The 22,283-nt window shown below is 41.6% G+C and overlaps 1 protein-coding gene across 1 annotated transcript; it reads left to right on the forward strand.

Moving 5' to 3' along the window:
- The first annotated feature begins 132 nt into the window (after positions 1-132).
- Positions 133-15,902, forward strand: erich1 (glutamate rich 1). Its single transcript, XM_072280453.1, has 6 exons — positions 133-199; positions 2,111-2,446; positions 2,819-2,914; positions 5,530-5,667; positions 12,096-12,227; positions 14,510-15,902. The coding sequence occupies exons 1-6, from the start codon at positions 133-135 to the stop codon at positions 14,848-14,850; spliced, it is 1,110 nt and encodes a 369-aa protein (XP_072136554.1). The 3' UTR covers positions 14,851-15,902.
- Positions 15,903-22,283: the final 6,381 nt, after the last annotated feature.

Below are 22,283 nucleotides of genomic sequence, written 5' to 3' on the forward strand. Positions count from 1 at the left end.
GAAAAATCTGTCAGTGGTCAATACAGAGCGCCGAGATGAGGTGAATCCAGAGCAGATTTTGACTTTGGCAGAGATTTCCAAATGTGATCAAGGCAGATGCAAGAGAAGAGCTCCACTTGGAAGTCCTGGATTATGTCTCAACCAGTGCCAAACTACAAAAGTTTGCCAGTTGATGAGTTCTGGGGGAAGACTGCCCAAAGTAAAATCTGTGAGCACAGGGCAGTTGAGATTCAAAGAGCTCTGCCAGTTCATCTCCCACATCATGAAGACCCTGGAGAGACTTGTTCTGGACCTGCTCCAGCCTATGGTTAGACCACACTTAGATCCCCTCCAGTTCGCCTACCAGCCCTGACTGGGAGTTGAGGATGCCATCGTCTACCTGCTGAACCGTGTCTACACCCACCTGGACAAGCCTGCGAGCACTGTGAGGGTCATGTTTTTTGACTTCTCCAGTGCGTTCAACACCATCCGCCCTGCTCTGCTGGGGGAGAAACTGACAGCGATGCAGGTGGATGCTTTCCTGGTGTCATGGATTATTGATTACCTGACTGGCAGACCACAGTATGTGTGCTTGCAACACTGTGTGTCAGACAGGGAGCACTGGGGCTCCACAGGGGACTGTCTTGTCTCAGTTTCTCTTCACCATTTACACCTCAGACTTCAACTACTGCACGGAGTTTTGCCATCTTCAGAAGTTTTCTGATGACTCTGCCATAGTTGGATGCATCAGCAAGGGAGATGAGGCTGAGTACAGGGCTACGGTAGGAAACTTTGTCACATGGTGTGAGCAAAATTACCTGCAGCTTAATGTGAAAAAGACTAAGGAGCTGGTGGTGGACCTGAGGAAGGCTAAGGCACCGGTGACCCCTGTTTCCATCCATGGGGTCAGTGTGGATATGGTGCAGGATTACAAATACCTGGGGATACGAATTGACAATAAACTGGACTGGTCAAAAAACACTGAGGCTGTCTACAAGAAGGGTCAGAGCCGTCTCTATTTCCTGAGGAGACTGAGGTCCTTTAACATCTGTCGGATGATGCTGAGAATGTTCTACAAGTCTGTGGTGGCCAGTGCTATCATGTTTGCTGTTGTGTGCTGGGGCAGCAGGCTGAGGGTAGCAGACACCAACAGAATCAACAAACTCATTCGTAAGCCCAGTGATGTTGTGGGAATGGAACTGGACTCTCTGACAGTGGTGTCTGAAACAAGGATACTGTCCCAGTTGCATTCCATCTTGGACAATGTCTCCCATCCACTACATAATGTACTGGTTGGGCACAGGAGTAGGTTCAGCCAGAGACTCATTCCACCGAGATGCAACAGTGAGCGTCATAGGAAGTCATTCCTGCCTGTGGCCATCAAACTTCACAACTCCTCCCTCGGAGGGTCAGACACCCTGAGCCAATAGGCTGGTCCTGGACTTATTTCCTGGCATAATTTACATATTATTATTTAATTATTTATGGTTTTATATTGCTATATTTATACTCTGTTCTTGGTTGGTGCAACTGTAACGAAACCAAATTTCCCTTGGGATCAATAAAGTATGACTATGACTATGACTATGAAGCTGCTTTTGGTGCTGCCAAATTCTAATTGTGATGTAGAAAGGGCATTCAGCATGATGCATCACATTAAGAAGGAATTCAGAAGTCAGCTGTCTCACAAAACACTTGAGAATCTGATGTCTTGCAAAATTAACAAACGCATTGATACATACTGCTATGAGGTTGAGACTTCCAGCAAAATGCTCAAATCTGCCAAGCAAGCCACATCACAGTACAAGGAAAGTTTGCAAAAGTAATAGAAAAGCTATTTGCATTAGCATTTAGCTATTAGCATTGAGACTGCCAACAAAATACTCAACAAGGAATATATATGTGTGAGTAAATAGTTTCAATATGTAATCAAATAAATTGTTGTGTTCTTTCATAATCAAATGTCCTGTATACTGTATATACACCCTTGGAAGTCGACGGGGGGGGGGATATAGGGTTGAGGGGGGCGGGGTGGTGGTGCTACCCTCCCTGAAATGAGATTTTGCAGGGTGGGATGTCTGCATGCCGGTGATACAGTAATATACCTGATTCCCACCTGATTCCTTGCCAGCCAGGTATGAACCGCTTGCAACCAGTACGCATGCGTATCCACAAGCCAACGCCGGCCGGACGTCACGTCACGTTGAGCGGCAGCAGACGCCCACAACTGCGCATGTGCCACATCGCAAGCGGGGATCTTCATGTTCGCAATATCCGCCGACGGGAAGGCGGAATTATCGGTGTAGGATAATCAATTGCACTGATCATGCCGTGTCCCCTCTTCTTGGTTCATCAGTCGGATCTTGTATGTGTATTAGTGGAAAATATACATGTTGTGGAGTTTGTATAGGATTTGTTCCAATGATGGGGGAGACGGTGAGGTCAATGATGGTGGACAGAAAGCGAGGTAAGTCACCGGAGGAACAGCGGAAACTTATCGCCTGGTGGGCAACTGTTGGCTCTGGTAGAAGAGGGAGAGATCAGGTCAGCCCAGCTCGCTGAGGTTTACTCGTTCAAGGGATGTGGGTTTCATAGGTTGAGCTAAGCGTTTAACCCTGTAGGAAGAGATTTGATCCATGGATGGATAGTGAAGGAACATGGATATACTTCCCAGTCAGATTTCCAGCATCTGCAGATTTGATTTTGTTTATGATTTGTGACTGGAAGAGCATCTTCCAGATGATGGTATTTCCATGCTTTTGCGTCCCTTATCCTTCCTGCGAGTAGATAGTGGGTTTGGAAGCTGTTCTCAGGTGTCTTGATTTTTATTTATTTTAAGATGCAGCACGGAACAGGTTCTTACCGACCCAAGAGTCGCACCGCCCGGCAACCTACCTGTTTAACACAGAGCAATTTACAATTAACCTACGAACTGGTACGTTTAGAGCCGCTGCAGTGTATCCTGTAGATTTTGCAAGCTACTGCTGTTGTATGCCGGTGTTATACTTTTACTGGATTTCGAATGATTTGTAAATTGTTTTATTATTGTCAAGTACGAAGTTACACTGAAATACTTTGTTTTGCTTGCTATCCACACATTACAACATGCACAGAAGTAGTACAAATGAAAGCAATGACAGAATGTGGGCAAAGTGGTAAGAGTTGCATAGAAAGTTGAGGTGTTTTCTCTGAAGTGGCGGAGGCTGAGGGGACGCCTGATGGAAATTTATAGGGTAATGTTTGATTAGATGAATTAGACAGCCAGCATCTTTTCCCAGAGATTAAAATGTCAATTCAAAGAAGATGTGTGGGGTAGATTTTTTTAATGCAATATAGTGTTGGGTGCCTGGAATGTGTTGGTGGGATGGCAGTGGAGGCAGATATGATACAGGTTTTCAAAAAGCTCTTAGGCACATCAGTCTGGAGGAAATGGAAGGCTGTGAACATTATGTGGACAGAGATACCTACTGCCATGATGAGGCTAAACTCAGGTTGGAGGAGCAACACCTCATATACCGTCTAGGTAGTCTCCAGCCCCTTGGTATGAACATAGAATTCTCCAACTTCCGGTAGTTCCCTCCCCCCACCTTTTCCTATCTCTATTTCACTCTGCCCCTTCCCCCATCTGCCTATCACCTCCCTCATGGTTCTGCTTCCTTCTACTACCCATTGTGTTTTCCCCTATATGAAAAAACCTGCAGATGCTAGAATTTCAAGCAACACACATAAAAGTTGCTGGTGAACGCAGCAGGCCAGGCAGCATCTCTAGGAAGAGGTACAGTCGACATTTCGGGCCGAGACCCTTCGTCAGTCGACGTTTCGGGCTGAGACCCTTTGGACGAAGGGTCTCAGCCCGAAAGGTCAACTGTACCTCTTCCTAGAGATGCTGCCTGGCCTGCTGTGTTCACCAGCAACTTTTATGTGTGGTGTTCAGGAGCTATAAACTGTAAACAGACTGCAAATGCAGATATAAATTAATAGCAATAATTAATGAGCATGAACTAATAAGACAAGAGTCCTTAAATCAGTGTAGCTGTTCCCTTTTGTTCAAAAGCCTGATGGCTGAAGGGTAGTCACAGTTCTGAAACTGGTGGTGCGAGTCCTGAGGTACTTGTACCTTCTACCAGCAGTGAGAAAAGAGCATTGACTGGGTAGTGAGGATCTTTGATGGATGCTGCTTTTCTACAGCAATATTCCATGTAACTGTGCTTAATGGTTGGGATGGTTTTATTTGTGATGTACTGGGCTGAATCTACTACCTTCTGTTGGATTTTTCACTCAAAAGGCATTGGTGTTCCCATACCAAGCTGTAATACAGCCAGTCAGTGCACTTTCCTCCACACAACTATAGAAGTTCGCCAGTGTTTTTGATGACTTGCCAAATGTCTGCAGACTCCTAAAGAAGTAGAGGCACTGTTGTGCTTTCTTTGGTATAATATTTATATGATGGGTCCAGGACAGGTCCTCTGAGATAGTGACACCCAGGAATTTAAAGTTACTGACCCTCTCCACCTCTGATGATTACTGTCTTACGGACCTCTGGTTTCCCTCTCCTGAGGTCTGCAATCAGTTCTTTGGTCTTCTTGAAAGGTTGTTAGTACACCGCTCAGCCAAGTTTTCAATTTCCCTCCTGTATGCTGATTCGTCACCCCCTTCGATACTGATTCGTCACCCCCTTCGATACTGATTCGTCACCCCCCCGATACTGATTCGTCACCCCTCCCTCAATACTGATTCATCACCCCCTTTGATACAGCCCACAACAGTGGTGTCATCAGCAACCTTGTGTATGGTGTTGGAGCTGTCCTTAGCCACTTTCAAGAAATTAATGAATCTGTATTCCCTGGTCCCTCTATTCCAATATAGCCTTCCTCGCTGTCTGCTATACTCCCAATATTGGTGTCATCCACAAATTTGCTGCTTCAGTTTACCATTTTATCATGCGGATCATTGATATAGGTAACAACCAACATCAGACCCAGCACCCTTCCCTGCAGCACACCACTAATCACAGGCCTCCAGTCTGAGAGGTAACATCCACCACCATTCTCTGGCCTTCTGGCCTCTCCTGTTGAGCCAAAGTCAGATTCAGTTTACCTGAACAAATAATGGCCCATGCTGAAAGTTCATTGACTTTACCTCTTCTTTGCTTATAATAAATGCAGTTGAGACTGCCTATTTCCACATGCTCCACAAACTATTTCTTTCTTCCCTGCCTACTGCACTTGCTTGATTGACTCTACATTTGATTCATTCTCCACCATGATGTTATTGCTTTTTCCAGCCCCCTGCCAAATTAGTTTAAACCCCCCACCCCGGATAGTGTCAGCAATCCTCACTGCAATGATGTTAGTCCCCTTCCAGTTTACTATAACCTGTCCTTTAGCCCCACCTATTGCAGAAGTGATCCCATTGTAACAAATAACTGATGTCAAATAATAGTACTTAGATTCTTGTTTGTTTTTCCTCCAAGAGTTATTACCTTCTGATATCTTTAAGTTTGCCCTTTTTGTTGAACACTTATTGTTTTTTTTCTTGAATCTCTTGCAGTATTCAAGCAAAAGGTATTACAGAAATTGTATTTTTCATCACCTCTTGAAGAAAAGACAAATGAAGTCCCAAGCAAAAAATCAAGCACAAAGCAAGAGAAGAGGGAACTGGAGAGAAACAAATCTACAGAAGCAAAAGGTAACAGTTTGAAAATGCATCCACACTACATCTGACTCATGCCAGATCTCTATTTAAACAGCAGTGTTAATGTATCTTGTAATTGTGCAAATCCACAGTGCTCCAGTAATACCGCGACATCTTGCAAGCCAATTAGATGGCATGGACCATGGAAACAGGCCGCTGAGCATGACTGTTCCTTGCTGACCAAGATTTCCAACTCAGTTAGTCCCATTTACCTGTTTTTTGCCCCATATCCTTTGAAATTTTTCCAATACAGGTACCTGTCCAAGCTCCTTTTAAATATTGTTAATGTACCTACTTCATCCTCTTCCTCTGGCAACATCTTCCAAATACAGAGGAAAAGTTGCCCCTGAGTGTACATGAAACCTCACCCCTCTCACTCTAACCCTATATCCTTGAGTGCTTGATTCCCCAACCTAGGGAGAAAAAAACTGCACAATCACTAATTCGTCTTCCCCACAGACAGCCACGAAACAAAGTACAGAGGTGTAATTCTTTGTTTGGGGGAAAAAGTTCTAAACTGAGAAAATTTTGACAGCATTAGAGAAGAACATACACAAGCTGGTTGAACTACGTTGCTTGGAGGTTAACAGATAACTGACAAGTGGGGATGCTTTTAAAAGCAACAGAGAGCTTAATGCCTGCATGTTCCTGATGGAGTGAAAGGCAAGGCTGGAAGGAGTAAGGAACTCTGGATAATGAGAGATATTGAAGCTCTCATCAGGGTAAAGGAGGCATGGGTTAGGAACAAGCAGCTGAGATCAAGGATTTCAAGGGATGCATGCTTAAGAAGGCAATCAGAAGGGCAAAAAGGTGCATGAAATATCTTCAGCAGAGAACATTAAGGAAAATCCAAAGACATATACAGGGACAAGGAGTAACTAGATAGAATACAGTACTTGTTTTAATAGAATAGAACGTCTATTTTTCACCTTAAATTGTTTCTGGGATTGTTAGAGCCTCTGATTTAGAGTTTGGAAATCGTTTGAGTGATCCAGCGCTTTGCCGGGAAGCGTGCGCCTACTGGGACGGCCTCGATGCAAAGAGACTTCGAGACAGGGTGTGAGCCGATGTTCGACTCCATTTTGCTGTTTAAAACGTCGAGGAAGACTGAGACATTGAGGCAAATGCAGAAGGCGAGCGAGTGTTTCAGCGCCAACTACCTGTCTTTTAATCGCTGCCAGAGAAGGAGACTGGAAGTGGCCTATCGCCGTGTAGCTCAGTGTGTCAGGCGGGTAGGCCCCTCTGTCTCAGGCGCTGTCCCTCTCTTTCGATGAATATTGGTGATATCATAGGATGGTATCATGGTTCTGTGTTTATGGATTGGACTACTGCGTTTATAAACTGTGGACTTCTTCAGACTTATGACTTTTATATTCTGTGTTTTGTCGCCCATTCCTTTTCTACTTTGTTGTGCGAGGGAGAGTGTTTGGGGGTTAATGTTCTGTTAGTTTTTTGTGTGAGGGAGGTTTTTTTTTGTGGGGTCGATGTTCCTGTTCAGTTTTGTGCGGGGGTTGGGTTGATAATCGGGATGATGCCCTTTTTGTATGGGGGTGGATTTGATGATTCTCTACGAATGACTTTCACGTTCTTTCTTTGTTTTGTGGCTATCTGGAGAAGTACACAATTCAGATTTGTATATGGATACATGCTTTGATTAAAAAAAAACCTTTAAACCTCACAGTCCAAAGTAGACATTTTTGGTGATAGGAACAAAGAGATAGGAGCAGAGGAAGAAGAACTAGCTAGAAGGTGAAGCCAGGTAGGTGGGAAAAGTAGTGGGCTGGAGAAGAAGGAATCTGATAGAATAAATCAATGAATGTTTCTCCTATGGTTTTACCATGCAGAAAGATACGAAGACTTTGGAACTTGAGTTGGTTGATGGGGAAAGTCTTGGTGTTAGTCCATTACATTAGAGGTGATCCTGAATGTCCTAAAACATTTGAAGATAAATTTCCCAGGCCTGATCAGATACATCTAAGAATTCTACGGGAATCTAGGAAAGAAATTCCAAGAGCCCTGGCTGATGTGTATGTATCACCTTTGTGACGTGTGAAGTGCCAGGAGATTGGAGAGTGGCTAATGTTGTGCCTTTATTTAAAAGGGGCTGCAAAGTGAAATCTGGGAGTGATGGACCAAGAAGCCTAACATCTGTGGCAGTGAAGTTTTTAAGAGAAGATTCTGAGGGATAAGATATGGAAAGGTAGGGGTTGATTAGGATCAGTGCATGGGAGGTTGAAAAGCTGAATCAAGTTTAAGACATGAGACATTAAGTTCTAACCAATAAGGTCAATGAGCGCAAGGCAGTTGTTGTAGTCCATACAGACTTCAGCAAGTCCTTTGGTAGGATGCTATGGAAAGTTAGATCACATGGGAGGCAGGGAGAGCTAATGAAATGTATACAGAATTTGCTTGAGGACTCAAGGATATAGGGTTAGAGTGACAGGAGTGAGGTTTCATGTACACTTTTTCTCTCAGAGGTGGTCTGTATATGGAAGGTGTTGCCAGAGGAAGTGGATGAAGTAGGCACATTAACAATATTTAAAAGGAGCTTGGACAGGTACCTGTATGGGAAAAATTTCAAGGGATATGGGGCAAAACACAGGTAAATGGGACTAGCGACACACATAAAAATTGCTGGTGAACGCAGCAGGCCAGGCAGCATCTAATAGGAAGAGGTACAGTCGACATTTCGGGCTGAGACCCTTCGTCAGGATGCTTGAAATTCCAGCATCTGCAGATTTCCTCGTGTTTGCGTTTTTAAATGGGACTAACTGAGTTGGAAATCTTGGTCAGCAAAGAACAGTCATGCTCAATGTGCTTTAAATTTTTGAACTTGTGGATTAACTATGTCCTTTTCCGTTTGAAATTAATGAAATTGTGGTCACTGATCCCAGAGGTCCCCAATGACAGCTTAGTCACTTATCGTGATCCATTTCCCAATGAGAGGCCAAGCTTTGCCCTCTTCCTAGTAGGATCTTCTATATGCACAGGAGATTCTCCAGGTGCTGGAAATCCAGAGCAACATATACAAATGCTGAAGGAACGCAGCAAGTCTATGGAAATGAAGAAGGAGTCAACGTTTTGGGCTGGGATCCTTCTTCAGGACTGGGGGAAGATGCCAGAAAGAAGAGGTGGGAGAAGGCGAAGGAGAATTAGCTGGAAGATGATAGATAGGTTGGAAAGATTAAGGGCCAGAGAAGAATGAATCTGATAGAAGAAGAGACTAGACTGTGGGAGGAAGAGAAGGGGGAGCACAAGAGGAGGTAATAGGCAGGTGAGGCTAGAGTGGGGAATAGAAGAAGAGGAAAGGGGGAGAGAAAAACATCACTGGAATGAGAAAATGTTGTTTATGCCAGCAGGCTGGAAGCTACCTAGATGGATTAGGAGCAGTCTTCCCTGCTGAACACCAGAGCCACAGGCCTGGTTGCTTCTGCTGCTTTCTCTTGAGTGGTCATCTTCTTCATCACATCCCCAATTCCCACCCTGTATCCAAAATGGTATACACTTTTTCCAAGGAGAATGGCCATTGAGGAATCTTGCACTATCTGTCTACCCCCTTGACCTTTCCCTGGTGGGCACTCAACTGCCTGTATGTTTTATGTGACCACCTCACCAAAACTTATCGGTGATGCCTTCACCATCCCTGATGATCCAGAAGTGCGTCTAACTGTAGTTACTGAATTTGGCCAGCTAGGAACTACAATTGGACACTTCCCACAAGTGTAATTCTCAGGGTTACTGTGTCTGTCTGATTTGCCATTTCCTGTATAATGAGCATAACACTTCCCTAACTACTACCATACTGACTCGCCAAGTACTAAGGTTAAAGTTGAAAGACCATACCTGTGCTTACTTTTACTCTTGCCTCTGTTCTTTGATCTTATTCATCACACTGCCAAAGCCTCAGCACTTTGAATTTAAAAAAATGCACTTAGAAATCAAACAGGGCTGGTATGACCTTTTATACCAGCAAGGCAACACATGCTATAAGCGTGTTTACTCCACTCCATGAACGCTGCCTGTCCTGCCGTTCCTCCAGAATTCTGTGCATTTCCTTAAGAAAAATTAAGTTTTTTTTTCTTGAATTAAAATGACCATTTTAGATACTATTGGGTGTGGGTGAAGAAGATGACCTCGAGGAAGCAGCCAGGTCTGTGGCATCAGCATGAGCAGTTTTTTACCTCCCGAGTGAGTTTAGATACTACTGTGAGAGTGCAGAAAATTTCAGACAGAGAAATTACTTCAGTTTCTTCTAAAATAGCAGTATGGAGAAGACTATAACACATATCCAAAAATTATTGTGATTAAGGTAAATCTGAAAGTGTTGAAATCAAAATCAAGATTCTTGTATGCATTAGTGCAATGGAAGTCTTGTAACATCACAAGCACATTGCATCTTAGAAGCAACATTCACAATAAATATATAAATTGTACACATTTTTAAAAGGAAGAGCACAACAAAAATTTCCATTTTGGTGCAAATTAATCAATGTGTTCATGGAGCTAAACTAGTGATTAGGGTGCTGCTGGTTGGTTCAAGAACTGAATGATAAGGAGACGAGATGTTCTTGAAGCTAGTGGCGTGGAACAGGCTAAGATGGCAAGGCCTAGATGGTGGGGGTCTTTGATGATAAATATTGCCTTCTTGAGGCAGCACCTTCTGTAGATGCTTGATGTTCACATATATATTAAGGACAAAATAATAACTGGAGTAAAGTAGATCCCAATAAGAATAATATGAATTACCATGCAGTCCTAAATGAATACAGAGGATTTTAGTTCATTGGGATACATTGGGACCAGTACATTTTGGCCTAATTAAGTGGCTGCCCAGTTAGCCGAAGTTTCATGGAAATAGTTAAAAAGGTATAAAAAAGACAAACTACCTTTTAAATGAATAAAAAATTATGCATTTAAATGAAATACGTAACAAATTAGAACGCTACCAATACTACTACAGTACTATAAAACTGCATTGGTTCCTAATAGTTAGCAAAAGAAGAATTCATCCAGTGTACGCTGCCATGTTCCTTTAACCATAAACGAACAACATCAGCGCAAACACCTAGTGCAGATAATGGACTGCTTTCAACAGTTGCATCCCCCAAATCTTCATTTTCATTGAAACATTCAAGACAATTATTGATACCTTCATGGTTCCAAACTTGTTGAAGTAGGGAAATTGTTTCACTTTCACTCCCAGCCATTTCTGGCAATTCCAAGCTGAATGCTTTAAACTGTAGTGAACAAAACAGTTCTGAATTGTCTTATTGCTTGTTTATCGCCAACTATCAGTGACTAAAATCACTTTTTAAACACAAGCACACAAAACTAACACTATTTAAAAACTGTTTACTCTAAGCACTGTCTGGTGTCCAGTGGTCACACAAGTACACATGACTAACACGAGTTAAGTACTGTTCGGCAACAGTCTTTTGTTTCAATTCAGCAACCTAGTGTCCCAAATAAATGAAGGGAATCCCAGCTATTTTTTGATTAGTTTTTGTTCTTCAAGGGTTGTCCCAAATAAGTGGCTGCCCCAATTAACTGATGGTCCAATTAACCAGAATCCTGCATACTTCTCAGCAGTACTTACAAACAAACCTGACATTGTTTTTGGAAATTTCAGTGCAGGTGTAGGTGAAAACCTAGTGCAGCTCTCCATAAATAAAGAGGAGGTACTTTATTCCTCAGCAGGCTTAAAGGTGGATGAATCCCTAAGACTAATGGAACGTAATCCAGACTGCTCCGGGAGGCTAGGGAAAAGATTGCTGGAGCACTGGTTGAGATTTTTAATGAACCAAATGAAAAGAGGATGGCAAATGTTTCTTCCCTTTCAAGAAGGCAGAAGATAAAGCCCTACCAATAATGGATGCTGCTTTTCTGAGACCGCACTCCTTGTAAATGTGGTGAGGAGAGCTTTACCTATAATGGACTGGGCTGTGTTCACTACTTTTGTAGGTTTTTCCATTCAACAGCATTGGTGTTTTCAAACTGGGCCATGATGCAGCTAGTCAATATATCTATAGAAGCTTGTCAAAGTCTTGGATGTCATGCCAAATCTTTGTTAACTTCTAAAGAAGTAGAGGCAATCCCGTACTTCCTTCATAACTACACTCGTGTGCTGGGCCCAGGACATCCTCTGAAATAGTTATACTGAGAAATTTATATTCTCTGACCCTGATGAGGGGAGTGAATCTGGAATTCTTTGCCACAGACAGCTGTGGAGGTCAAGTCATTGAGTATATTTAAAGTGGATGTTGATTTCTTGATTATTCAGGGTGTAGAATGTTAAAGAGGAGGCAGGAGAATGGGGTTGAGAGGTACAATAAATCAGCCATGACGGAATGGTGGAACAGACTCGATGGGCCCTGCTCCTACCTATTGTGGTCTTGTATATATTAAAATAAAATCTTCCACAGGTACTGCACAGATTGATCCTGAATGCAGGAAAGTGTACACAGTAAGCCTGCCCCCTCCTGAATATGAAGAGTCTGCACCTGAACCAAATGAGCAGCATGAACCGCAAGAGTCAAGTGAAGAAGAATCAGAAGGTAGTAAGCTTTTCTTTCCATCAACTCCCGCCACCCCCTCCAATCCCTTTCCCCAGGAGCAGTTTTAAAGAGATGTCAAACCTTAACTATTCAATGTTGGGCAAATTTACATCTAAACATATGCAAAATGCTGGAAGGACTCAGCAGATCAGGCAGAGTCTATTGAGAGGAATAAATAGTCTTCATTAAGTCCTGATGAAGGCTATTGGCCTTCCTTGACTGCGTATTCTCTGCCTGACCTGCTGAGTTTATGTCTATTGATTCCTCTTTCTAACATCTGCAGAATCACTTATGTTATTATTTATATCTCTAATGATGAGTTGAAATGAACAGTGGAGGAAAGAATTGATTACATGCTTCAAGCACAATGACTTCCAGTCCTTTGCAACATGTCATTGTTAGTTCAATTAGTTTGGGCTCTTGCCTTCGGCTTCAAGGTAGGCCTGGATTCTCTAGTTTGAGATCAAGGGATTGCAACTCGTGCTTCAAAGAAACTTGCTCACTAAATTGAACCAAAGTTTTGTGATTTGGCTTTTCCTTTCTACCATATAATTTTTAAATAAGATACCAGCTGATGGTGTTGTGCAACCTTAAGAAAGCTCAGTAATTACTTTGAATAATTCCCACTCACAGCACGTTTCGTTGCATGAAATATTCAATAGCTGGAACAGAATGTAAGGGTGCCCAGAAAATATAAGGAATCAAGTTGTTATGCTTGAATTGATTAATTTACTTCATTTTAATATTTGTAGGATTAAGAGACTGGACCATTTACAAGGTATTATGGGAAGATAAATTGCAAACGAGCTTTAGTTAAAAATTAGTTTTAAATTACATTTAGATGGTTTCAGTGAATGCAGGACCCCAAAATTCATTCTTTTCAAGATTGACAGTTTGTTGAGCAGTAATTATGTCTTAAATTTGATAAAAATCTAGTTTGTGATTAAATAAAGTCAGACATTTTCTAACCACAAATCTCAGTCACTTTAATGGACAACTGTCTTACTTTGAATAAACCTGAAAAGACCGCAAGTACAAAGAATCAGAATGCCACTGACAGTGATATAGAATTTTTGTACTCTAGTATCTCTGTGCTTGCTGCTAGTTTCAGAATAAGTGATCAATGGCAATTTTGCAATTGTTGGAGCTGCAAATTCCAAGTTAATTTTTTTAGAGAGCTATAGAGTTAAACAGCATGGAAACAAGCCTTTCAGTCCAACTGATCCATACTGACTAATATGCCCCATCCAAGTTAGTTCCATAATCAAAACCTATCCAACTGTCTTTTAAAAGGAATTGTACCTGACTACATCACTTCCTCTGGCAGCTCATTCCATGTTCATACCACCATTGTGTTAAATAAAAAATTGCTCTCAAACCCCTAAGTCTTCCCCTCTCATTTTGTAAATGTTGGTTTGATCTGGAAATACCTTCAACCAAAATAGTAGTACCTTGTGATACAAGAAGTAAAAGTCAAACTTTATTTGAGGACTCACAGTTAGATTTGTCATTTTTTTGCACTCAAAATCTCTACTATCTCACTCTGTAATAAAGCTATAATGGAAAAGAAGTTTATTGATAATCTGAGGACGAGATCAAAGTTTCCTATGGGTAAACTGTGCTCATAAAGTGCTCCTTTCTCTAGTTTGCCTATATTTTGGTATAACAGTAAATCTAATTTATTTTCCAACATATTATTTTAAACGATTTAATTCCAGTGTTCATAGACTATTGTTCACAAATAGGTGCAATTAAGTGCACACAACTTTTTGTGTTTTGTTTTAATCCTCAGTAATTCGTGGACAGAATGATAGGATGTTGCCAGGACAAGAAGGGCTGAGTTACAGGGTGAGGTTAGCCAATATAGTTTTCTATTCCTTGGAACGTAGGAGAATGAGGGGTGACCTTATTGAGGTGCTAAAGATTGTGGGAGTCTAAGATAAAGTGGATAGTAACAGTCTTTTCCCAGAGATCAAAGGTTCTGGGTGGGAGGGAAAAATTTCAAAGGGACGTGAATGCCATGCAGAGGTGGTGAGTATATGGAATGAGCGGCCGGGGAAGTGGTTGAGGCAGGTACTATAGTAACATTTAAGAAGCACTTGGGTAGGTACACGGAGGGCATGACTTAGAAGGATATGTGCTGACCATGGGGAATTGGGACTAGTTGGTTAGGCACTGTCATTGGCATGGTCTGGTTTGGCTGAAAGTGCTGTATTGTTAGATGATTCTTTTGACAATAGAAAATCAAATGAATTACAAATTACCTATTTGTTTATTTATAGGAAGGCATTCTGCAGAAAAATTCCACAGAAAGCACAAGCGGAAAAGAAAATTCAAGAGCTTGGTGCATAAAGACTTCCGTGAAAAGACGAACACAGAATTTCAACAGCCAGCGGTTTTGCAGACTGACATCTTGCAAACCTTGACATATTCTGAAAAGCCAAAAACAGAAATGTTAACTAAAAACAGAAGAAGGAAACTCAAAAAGAAACGACATAAAGAAAAGCTGAAGGCAGCTGGACTGGTATCAAAAGCTGCAGCTGTGGAATTCATTTATCTACCAGTCGAGGGCAGTAATGGTGATGTTGTTGGAGCTGAAAAGGCTGCTGAGGTCATTGACTGAAGTACAACCTTGGAATTTTTCTTCGCTGTTGTACATTGCTACTTCTAATAATCTTGGATAATTTCTTTTCCAGCATTGATTTCAGTCTCTACTCCCACTATTCAGAAGCCAAATCAGGTAATGATCTTATAATTGCAAGGTATGATCAATGAACACTTTTGTTAACATTGTTTTGTGGGAAAACAGTTTTCTTTTCCATTGTGCATATTAAACCATTTCATAGAAAAAAGTTTAAGTAATTATTCTTTTCTATCCTTTTGATTGAAATGGTGATCATTTTGCTTGCCATGCAACTGTCATTAAGTATATTTTTATCTTGAACATTCATACCAGAAGGTTGAGAAAAAGAATTGTATTTTCGTTCACTTCTAATTATTTTACATCATTATGCAATTGTCTTAGTATAGAATTAAGTTATTTTGAGAGATAACTTGTTTCCACATTTTTATGTAGATAATTTACAATTAATGTTACAATTGAAGAATATAATTATTTCTTCGTTGCTATCTGAATACTACATTAAACTGTGTTCCTGTCTCATCTGAATATTAGTTTTTTTGATTCTTAAAAAAAAAATGAGATTTGAACTTTTGCAAAAATGATATTTGCTTATTTAGAATATGTGATAGAACGATGCAAGGCAGATTCTCTTTCCATCTTTTACCAGTGCCATTGGATAGTTAACGGCGAGGAAGCTGACATGTTGTGAATGCCTGGCCAATATTCTGATACTTCGAAACCCAAAATTACTGCAGTAAGTTTTAAGTAGCTAAAAGGTTACTGAGACTTGTGATCCCACTTTGCTAATTGGGAAATGAAGGAACATTCTATCAACAAAATGACATAATTTTAAAAAAAAACTAAAGATCTTAAAATTCTAAATGATGTTACGGACTTCATCTAGGAATTTACAGTTGATGCTGAGAAGGGACAATGACATCTTCAAAAATGATTCATTGGTCGTTATAGGTATTTCTTTTAACAGGATGTGAGATTATTTGGAGGAATTGAACAAAAATGTTCTCATTCCTGATATGTGTGTATATTTCTTGTTTAAACATTTTGTGCGTGATGCTTGAAGAATATAGAATTTCTGTAAAATTTACAGTATACTGTAATTTGTTCCATATGGAGTGGTTTGTAGCATTAGGAACATAAGTTGCAGCTTTCAGCATATGCCAAGAGATTTGTGCTTTATTCTGTTGTTGAGATCAAATCTAGTTCCCAACACAGCTTTTGTTTTTGAAATCTGTTAACTGCCCTCTAGAGAGAACTACTTGCCCAGTAGCAGCACTTTTCTGAAATAGTATTTAGAATTATAGAACAGCTAGAACCACTAAAATTGAGCTACAGGGTCACAGAGAAAACTGCAGCAATAATCGTTATGGCTGTTCTGATTTCTTTCTTGACTATACTGCTACATCACTTATAGTCCTTAACATGATCCTAGCTAACTGTACACCTTTCTCCTAACAAGAGTCTCAACATCATTGAAGAATGTTTGATTCTTTGCAATGGTTTTAACAAATAACATGTTTACATTGCTAACTGTGAATCCCTTGTTTATACAGAATCTTAAATCTGGGTGCATTGTTGAAGCTGTAATGGGGAAAAGCTGTTATGTATGCATTATTGCTGAGTACAATGACATTCTTGTTTTACTTTAAGATGAATATCCATTGGCATGTATCCTAGATACTTGTGCACAGAAGATCATTTAGTCCATTATGCCTGCAACTGTCTATCTGTTATATTACAAAAACTAGAAATGCTGTGTGTCAGGACTGCAGGAAGAGAAACAGTTCACATTACAGGTTGAAGACCTTCTATCAGAAAAGAGAAGGTGAAAAAGAAGCCTGTAAGCCTGCAGGAGGTTTGGGAGAGAGTGGAGATCTCTAGGTTAAGTAATATCAGTGACTATGGAGATAGGTTATGAACAAGGGTATCTGTTCAATGACTGAATGGTGACACTTTAAGTGAGAGCATAGACAAAAAGAACACAGTCAAAAGAATATTGTAATTGTGAACTTTTGAGCAGGGAGACATACGTGGTGGGTCAGACTCAGCAGCACGACCTTTACTTCCAGAGAAGAAAATAATGAAAAAAGGGGGGATAAGCAAATTGAGCTAATATTGCAGGTGGATGATACTTGCAAATAGAAATAAAGTTAACTAAGTTTGTACTTCAAATAGACTTCAATATGTAGTCCAGAAGGCTGGACAGGTACCTGCATTGAAGATGAGATACTGTTGCTCAGGCCTAATTGGAATTTTCATTTGTTTAAGAGAACTGAGCTTTGTGGGCTGAGCCAGCATCTAATTGCTCTGTTTATGTTAGTCATTAACACACAAGATGCTTTTCACTGTATGGTTTGATGTAAGTTCAAAGTAAATTCATTAACAAAGTACATATAGGTTACCATAAACAACCTGACATTCATTTTCTTGTGGGGTACTCAACAAATCCAGTAACCATATTGGAATCAATGATAGACGGCACCACCAAGGTGGACAACCCAGTGTACAAAAGACAAAAAATTGTGCTAATACTTCGACCATGCAACAAAGAATCCTTGAAAGTGAGTCCATAGGTTGTGGGAACAGTTCAGTGATGGGGCGAGTGAAGTTATCCCCACTGATTTAAAACCTGGATGGTTGAGGAGTAAAAAAAACTGTTTCTGAACCTGGTGGTGTGAGTCCTGAGGCTCCTGTACCTTGTTCCAGATGGCAACAATGAGAAGAGGGCATGACTTGGGTGGTGGGGTCCCTGATGATGGATGCTGCTTTCCTGTGACAGCGCTCCATGCAGATGCACTCAGTGGTGGGGAGGGCTTTACCCATGATGGACTGTGATAAGTAAAGTTCATCTTTTCCTGTCCCAGATGAGACCCCAATGACCCACACATCTGAATCCCTGCCCCCTCACCAACTCTTCAGCCGCACATTCACTTGTCACGTGCCACAAACTAGCGTAAGAATAATCCAGAGATTGCCATCCTTGAAGTCCTGCCTTATAAGCATTTTTGTAATTCCCTATAATCACTCTTCAGGACTCTGTCTTGTTTACTACTGGTTACCCTGATACAAGAAAGATGCCTTTCGGATGGAAAGAATGCAAAGAAAATTTACAAGGTCATGCCGGGACTTGAAGGACTGAATTATATGGACAGGTTAAACAGACAGGGACTTTATTCACTAATGCATTATAAGATGAGTAGTGATCTCAGAGAAACATATAAAATCATAAGTGGCATAAATTGTGTGAATGCACACAGTCTTTTTCCCCCCCAGGGTTGGGGAATAGGTTTTGGCTCAGAGGGAAAAGAATTAATAGAATCTTAGATCAACTTTTTCAACCAGAGTGTGGCTGCCAGAGATAGTGGCTGAGGCAGGTATATTAACAACATTTAACATGAACTTGAATAGGTACATGGAAACGTTTAGGAATATAGACCAGTTTTCATGGCGTTTGATTCATTGACTTTATGACACTATAAAGAAAAAGGAAACCTTAATTCAATTCTTTTGTTTTTAGATATACTATAGTTGTGGAATCTTTGTCAGACCCTGTAATCAATGACTTTAAATGCAGCTATTGAACTACTAGTTCAAGACAAATAATTTGGCCATCAGGAATTTAACATAATAATAAAGGAATGTGGGGTGGTTACTGAAAGGAAAAAAATGATAATGAATGTGATTCTGGAATTGTTGTGGAGCCTGTGATTTGCAGCTTGGAGATTGCATTGTTTCAGTGCTCTGCAGTCTCCGAGAGGTTTCCGGGAGGCAGAGGCAGAGTGTGCGAACCTTGTGGTGATGGCTGTGGGACACAAGCTGATGTTACTCCATTTCACCGATTAAAGCGATGAGGGTGATTAAAACATCAAGGCGAATGCGAAGGGTAAGTTCCGGCTGCCTGCCTGCCTTTTGATCATTGGTGAGATCGGCCTGCTACAGAGAGGGAAGACTGCCTTTTGATCGCTCTGCTGCAGGAGGGGGAAAGGGCTGCTGCTGTGCCCGGAGAATGTTATCCAGGTTTTCTGCGTTTTGGATACGGACTTAGACTGTAGACTTTTTTCAGTCTTATAGTTTTTATATATTCTGTGTTTTCCGCCTGATCTTTCTCGTTTTTTCTGTGTGGGGGGGAGGGGGATTATGGGGGGTCGATGTGCTTGACCCGTTTTTTGTGCTGGGGGGAGAGATTTGAGTGTGATAATCGTGCTGCCGTTCTTTCTCGGTTTCATGGCTATCTGGAGAAGAATTTCAGAGTTGTATACTTTGATAATAAATGAACCTTTGAACCTTCAAATATTAAGCACATAGAACTAAAATTCACTGAATTCATGCCGTAGGTTCCAGAGTTTAAAAGGAAAATTTGAAGACTTGTATTAATTAAGCCAAGAGCGATAAATAAGAAATCCATGTTTCAAAAATATAATGTATTGAGCCAGGTTAGAGTGCATAGACAAATTTAACTAATAAACACGGAAACATGAAATATTAGCCATAACTGAAACATGCCAACAATGCCATTATAGAATTATCTTGAAGGACAAGGAGCAATTTGTGCTGAATCACGACAATAGATGACCAAAGTGATACACTAAACGATAAATCAAAAAGCAATCAGCATTGGAGCAGATACTTTGGGAGGTGCTGTGTTTGAATTAAGAGTGCTCAAGCATAGGTTTGTGAGGCTTAGCTATCAGGGTAAGCTGCAGCGATCAAGTCTCTAGCACTGAGACTGGGTCTGTGGCTCAGAAGGGAAGGAGGGAAGAAGAGGAGTGCAGTTGTGATAGGGGATTTCATAGTTAAAGGAGCATGCAAGAGATTCTGGATGCAAAAGAGACACCGGAATGGTATATCAAGGTTAAAGTCCTGACGAAGGGTCTCGGCCTGAAACGTCGACTGTACCCCTTCCTAGAGATGCTGCGTTCACCAGTAACTTTGATGTGTGTTGCTTGAATTTCCAGCATCTGCAGAATTCCTCGTGTTACCGGAGTGGTATGTTGTCTCTCAGGTGCTAGGATGAGGGATGTCTCAGATCGGGTCCACAGCATTCTAAAGCAGGAGGGTGAGCAGCCGTAAGTTATGGTACGTATTGGCACCAATGACATAGGTACGAAAAGGGAGAAGATCCTGAAGAGAGAATATAGGGAGTTCGGTAAAATGCTGAAAAGCAGAGCAGTAATCTCTACATTTCTGCTTGATCCATGCTCCAGTGAAGGTAAGAATAGGATGATTTAGCAGCTGAATGTGGGGCTGAGGAAATGGTGCAGGGGGCCGTGTTTCAGATTTCTGGATCGGGGCCTCTTCTGCAGAAGGAATGAACGATACAAAAAGTAATAGTTACACCAGAAACCAAGAAGGACCAATATCCTTGCAGGCAGGTTTGCAAGAGTTTTTGGGAAGGATTTAAAGTAATTTGGCAGGGCGTGGGAATGGGAGTGAGAGGGCTGAGGATGGGATGGTTGGTAAATGCAGTGTGTAGTGAGACTGAGGAAGGGCAGGCAGATGACAGGGCAAAATGCAGTCAATAGGATGAGTTGAAGTGTAACAGGGCCAAAATCAAAAAGGGTGATGAATGCAGGTCTGAAGATGATATATTTGAATGCATGCAGATGATCATGGAGATTGTCAGGTATAACATTGTGTGTATCACTGGATTGTTGCTAAAAGAAGATAATAGTTTGAGCCCAACATCCAAGGATACATATTATTAAGGACAGGCAAGTAGGCAGATGGGGTGGGTGATTCTGTTTGTGAAAAAAATGAAATCAAATCCGTATAAAGAGATGATGTAGGGTTGGAATATGTAGAATCCTGTGGGTAGAGTTAGGAAACTGCAAAGATAAAAAAGACCCTGATGAGAGTTATATACAGGCCTCTTAATAGTAGCCAAGGTATGGGGTATAAATTACAATGGGAGATAGAAAAGGAATGTAAAAGGGTAATGTTACAATAGTCATGGGGGATTTCAATATGCAGGTAGATTGGGAAAGTCAGGTTGGTGCTGGGTCCCAGGAGAGGGAATTTGTAGAATGCCTCTGAGATTTTTTTTTGTGAAGCTTGTGGTTGAGTCCAGTAGAGGCAAAGACAATTCAGGATTGGGTGTTGTGTAATGAACAAGATTTGATTAGGGAGCTCAAGCTAAAGGAACCAGTAGGAGGCTGTGGTCATAATATGATAGAATTCATCCTGCAGTTTATGTGAGAGAGAGAGAGAAAATAAAGTCAGATGTCGTGGCTATCCCTCAAGGTCGAGGATGATGGTCTTTGGTTTGAAGAAGTGGCCCACAGAGTTAAGATGCCTGTGCGTGTATTTGTTTAACGTGTACTCGATGTTGCGCTCCAAGAAGCACACGATACTTCACAAATCAACCAACTGATTCCAATGGCATTGAAACCACGACGATTGGAGCTGATGGATTTGTTGCAGCCTTCATCTGCTTTCACAGCCGTTGAGTTCGAAGTAATTTTGTCCACCTGTTCCACCGTTGAGGTCTTGGTTGGATTGTTCTTTTTCAGGGATCTCACCCTTGACAGAGGTACAGTCGACGTTTTGGGCCGAGACCCTTCGTCAGGACTAACTGAAAGAAGAGCAAGTAAGAGATTTGAAAGTGGGAGGGGGAGGAGGAGATCCAAAATGGTAGGAGAAGACAGGAGGGGGAGGGATGGAACCAAGAGCTGGACAGTTCATTGGCAAAAGGGATATGAGAGGATTATGGGACAAGAGGCCTAGGGAGAAAGAAAGGGGGAGGAGGAAGCCCAGAGGATGGGCAATAACAGATGGGGTATGAGGGAGAGGTGGGGCATTAACGGAAGTTAGAGAAGTCAATGATCATGCCATCAGGTTGGAGGCTACCCAGACAGAATATAAGGTGGTGTTCCTCCAGCCTGAGTGCGGCTTCATCTTTACAGTAGAGGAGGCCGTGGATAGACATAACAGAATGGGAATGGGATGTGGAATTAAAATATGTGGCCACTGGGAGATCCTACTTTCTCTGGAGGACAGAGCGTAGGTGTTCAGCGAAACGGTCTCCCAGTCTGTGTCGGGTCTTGCCAATAATGCTATATTCTGCCATCAGAAATTTTCTGAAGGGAGGGTGAAGCAACTGTGGCTGACATGGTGTCAGGTCAGTGGCACTCTGAACAGTTCTGAAGCAAAGCTGGATAGGGTAAAACCAGGCAGAGCAATAGTGATAGGAAACTTGATAGTTAAGGGAACAGACAGGAGATTGTGTGGCTGCAAATGAAATGTCAGGACAATGTTATGCCTCCCAGCTGTCAGGATCAAGGACTGTTTAGAGCAACTGCCAAACATTCTCAAGGAGAAGGTAATGCTGTTGGGGAGGCATAGAATTAGATTTGTAGGGGGAGTGGGAACCGAAGTGAAGAAACAGAGGATGGGGAAGTTGGAGTACAAGTAGAGAC

This window comes from Mobula birostris, chromosome 2 (genome assembly GCF_030028105.1).
Source record: "Mobula birostris isolate sMobBir1 chromosome 2, sMobBir1.hap1, whole genome shotgun sequence".
In the NCBI taxonomy this organism is placed as follows: domain Eukaryota; kingdom Metazoa; phylum Chordata; class Chondrichthyes; order Myliobatiformes; family Myliobatidae; genus Mobula; species Mobula birostris.

Bases quoted from the DNA above. Each gene is read 5' to 3' on its own strand.
- erich1 (XM_072280453.1), top strand. From the start codon at position 133: ATGTCTCAACCAGTGCCAAACTACAAAAGTTTGCCAGTTGATGAGTTC. The intron at 2,447-2,818 runs GTAAGTCACCGG...ATTTATTTTAAG, and splicing joins GATGGTGGACAGAAAGCGAG to ATGCAGCACGGAACAGGTTC. The intron at 5,668-12,095 runs GTAACAGTTTGA...AATCTTCCACAG, and splicing joins CAAATCTACAGAAGCAAAAG to GTACTGCACAGATTGATCCT.